At 55.1% G+C, this 3,096-nt stretch overlaps 1 protein-coding gene across 1 annotated transcript; it reads left to right on the forward strand.

Moving 5' to 3' along the window:
• Positions 227-2,867, forward strand: LOC8078322 (heavy metal-associated isoprenylated plant protein 33). Its single transcript, XM_002451819.2, has 3 exons — positions 227-606; positions 818-893; positions 1,008-2,867. The coding sequence occupies exons 1-3, from the start codon at positions 577-579 to the stop codon at positions 2,369-2,371; spliced, it is 1,470 nt and encodes a 489-aa protein (XP_002451864.1). The 5' UTR covers positions 227-576; the 3' UTR covers positions 2,372-2,867.

Here is a 3,096-nt window from a genome sequence, read left to right on the forward strand (position 1 = left end):
TATTTTTTTATCTACATTTAATGTTTCATGCATGTGTTTAAAGATTCGATGGGATGGATGAAAAATTTTTAGGTATAAACAGGGCCTTCGCTGGAAAATTTTTTATCCCCTTGTGGTGCAGTGTGCTATGTGCAGGCTGTGCTCGTGGCTTGTGTGAAAGCGAGGAAGAGGAGACAAGGGTCACATGGCGTCTGCCTAGGGTGGCCCCTCACATGCAGTTTTTGGCTGCGAGGCCATGCCATGCCATGCCGCTGTTCGCTGTACCACCGCCCTTCTTCTCCCTCTCCCTCCTTGAGCAGCACAGCACAGTCGCACAGAGCACTACTGTCACTGCAACTGTGTTAGTGCCCGGAAGCCAGATATTTGCGCCCTCCAACCCCCCATTAAGCGCCTACACCTTCCCCACTGCTTCCTCCTTCCTGAGAGAGAAATGTTTCATACATCTGCTCCCTCCTCGTTCCCCTCTGACTGACTGATTTGAGAGCTCGAGCACCAGATCTGAACCCTCTTCTTGTGTTGGTGTTAGCATTCAGCTAGTAGAGCTTGGTGCTGCTGTTCCAGTTCCATCCTTCCAGGATGAGCAAGGAGGATGTCCTCAAGGTGCAGGTTTGTGAGCTTTGCTGGCCTCTCTCTACTCAACTCCACCACCGTTCTTCCTGTCTTGTTTTTTTTTTGCTGCTGCCATTTCTCTCTCGGAGGCAGCTTTGCTTGTGTTTGCAGCATGTGTTCCTTTTCCATGGCATCTGCAGTCCTGCCATGTTTCTTCTTGTCTCATGGAAATGTTGTTTCTCGTGACGTTTTTCCTTCCTCGTTCCAGACTCTGATGCTGAGAGTCAACATTCACTGTGATGGGTGCGAGAAGAAGGTCAAGAAGACTCTCCACAAGATCGACGGTACAAGAAAGAAAAAAACTCATCTTTTGCAACAGCGATTTGCTTGCTTTTGTCAACGTTTTGCGCTGCATTTTTTTGTTGACGGAAACCTGACGAAATCGATCTGTACTGTAGGTGTCTACCAGAGCAGCATCGACGCGGAACAGGGGAAGGTGACGGTGTCCGGCTTGCTGGATCCGGACACCATCATCAGGAAACTCAACAAGGCCGGCAAGCCGGCGCAGCTGTGGGGTTCCAAGCCCGGCGTGCCTCAGAACGCCCACCACGGCGGTGGTGGGGGCAAGGGCCAGCCAAAGGACGGCGGCGGCAAGGGCCATTCCAAGGACGCTGGCGGTGGCAAGGGCCATTCCAAGGATGCCGGCGGCGGCAAGGCCCAGAAGGGCGGTGCAGGTGGTGGAGGCGGTCAAAAGGGTGCTGGCGGCGGCGGGGGTAAGGATGCCAAGATGGTGATGCCGCAGCCGACGCCGCAGCAGCTCCAGCAGCTGCAGCAGCAGTTGCAGATGAAGGGGCTGAAGCTTCCGCCGCACCTCTTGGGCGGCAATATGCCGGCGTTCCACGCGGCTGCGCCGTTGAAGGACCCCAAGTCCGTCAAGTTCGCCCTCCCCGAGGACAACTTCGACGACGACGGCAGCGAGTTCGACGATGAGTTCGACGACGAGTTCGATGACGACGAGGACTACGACGACGACGACGGCTTCGACGACGATCTCTACGACGACCCCAAGATGATGATGAAGCCCATGGCTGTGCCGCCGCCGCCGGCCGGCGGGGGCGACAAGAAGGGCGGGGCCGGCGGCGGCAAGAAGGGTGGTGGAGGAGGCGGGAACGAGATCCCGGTGCAGATCAAGGGCAACAACCACGGCGGTGGGCAGCAGCACAATGCGAAGGGAGGCGGCGCTCCGGGCGGCGCGATTCACCTGGGCCAGGGGAAGAAGGGTGGCGGCGGCGCCATCGGTGTCGGTGGGCCGATGGGTGGCATGCTGCCTCCGCAGGGCATGATAAGGCCTAACATGCTGGGTGGTGCCGGTGCCGGTGCCGGCTTCCCCGGTACGGCCCAGATGGGCGGCGGACCTATGGGCATGCCGATGGGCCACCCGCATATGGGTGGTATCATGCAGCAGGGCGGCGGCGGTGGCGGCGGTGGCATGCCGGGCCTGGGGTTCTACCAGGGAGGTGCCAACGGCGGCGGCGGTGGCGGTGGCATGCATTCTGGGGCAGAGATGCTTCAGGCCGCCGCGGCAGCCGGGAACCCCATGGCGCAGCAGCAGTACATGGCCCTGATGCAGCAGCAGCAGCAACAGCAGCAGATGATGATGCAGCACGGGCACGGCGGAGCAGGGTACCCGGCGGCGATGGGGTACGGCTATGGCCGGCCACCGATGCATTACCCAATGGGGTACCCAATGGCGCCGCACTCGCATGCTGACAATTACAACATCTTCAGCGACGAGAACCCCAACAGCTGCTCGGTGATGTGATCAGCATGGGATCGATGGTGCCGGCAAGTTGCTCCCTCTTGCTGCTCTGTTCCAAGTGAAACAACCATCTGAAGGAGCTCAATGGCCACTGCTGATCACTGATGGACATCGCCATGGTTGGAACGCCGTGAAGCAATCAATCGTCAATCAGGATACTTGGGGATGATGAGTCTTCCTAGCTAGAATCTATCTACTATCTATCTTTTTTTTTTTCTCATTTTCGCCTTTTCTTTCAAAAAAGGAACTTCCTTGAATGCGAAGTTAGGTATAGTAATTATGAATAGTTTTCATCATCATAAGAGAAGAGGAGGAAGATGGGGCCTTGATAGCCACCCACCCAATAGGGGTGGTTCGCTTGTGGCTTCGTCCCTTCTGGCTTCATAAAGGTGGACTGATGGTAGAACAATGTTGTCAATCTCAGTAAATCAGTGTGTGCATAATGTCGAGGTTTCTCTTCTAATCTAACTATATATATAATGGTAAGTTATGTTTATCAGAGTGACAAGGTCAGCTAATTTGTGGAGCACGCACAGTTTTACAGTTGGATACCTACCACATGCAGTGTATTGCTGCTACTTCATCTGGTTTTTGAGGCTATCACTGAACCCCTAATGATGTATATATGTTTGTGTTCCTTGATCTCATGAAGTCATGAGCTTACTTTTCGCTTTTAACTTTGAAATCCACGCGGCTGGTGTCGACAGAAGCAATCTTGTGTAGTTGTG

Source organism: Sorghum bicolor, chromosome 4 (assembly GCF_000003195.3).
Source record: "Sorghum bicolor cultivar BTx623 chromosome 4, Sorghum_bicolor_NCBIv3, whole genome shotgun sequence".
Taxonomy (NCBI): Eukaryota; Viridiplantae; Streptophyta; class Magnoliopsida; order Poales; family Poaceae; genus Sorghum; species Sorghum bicolor.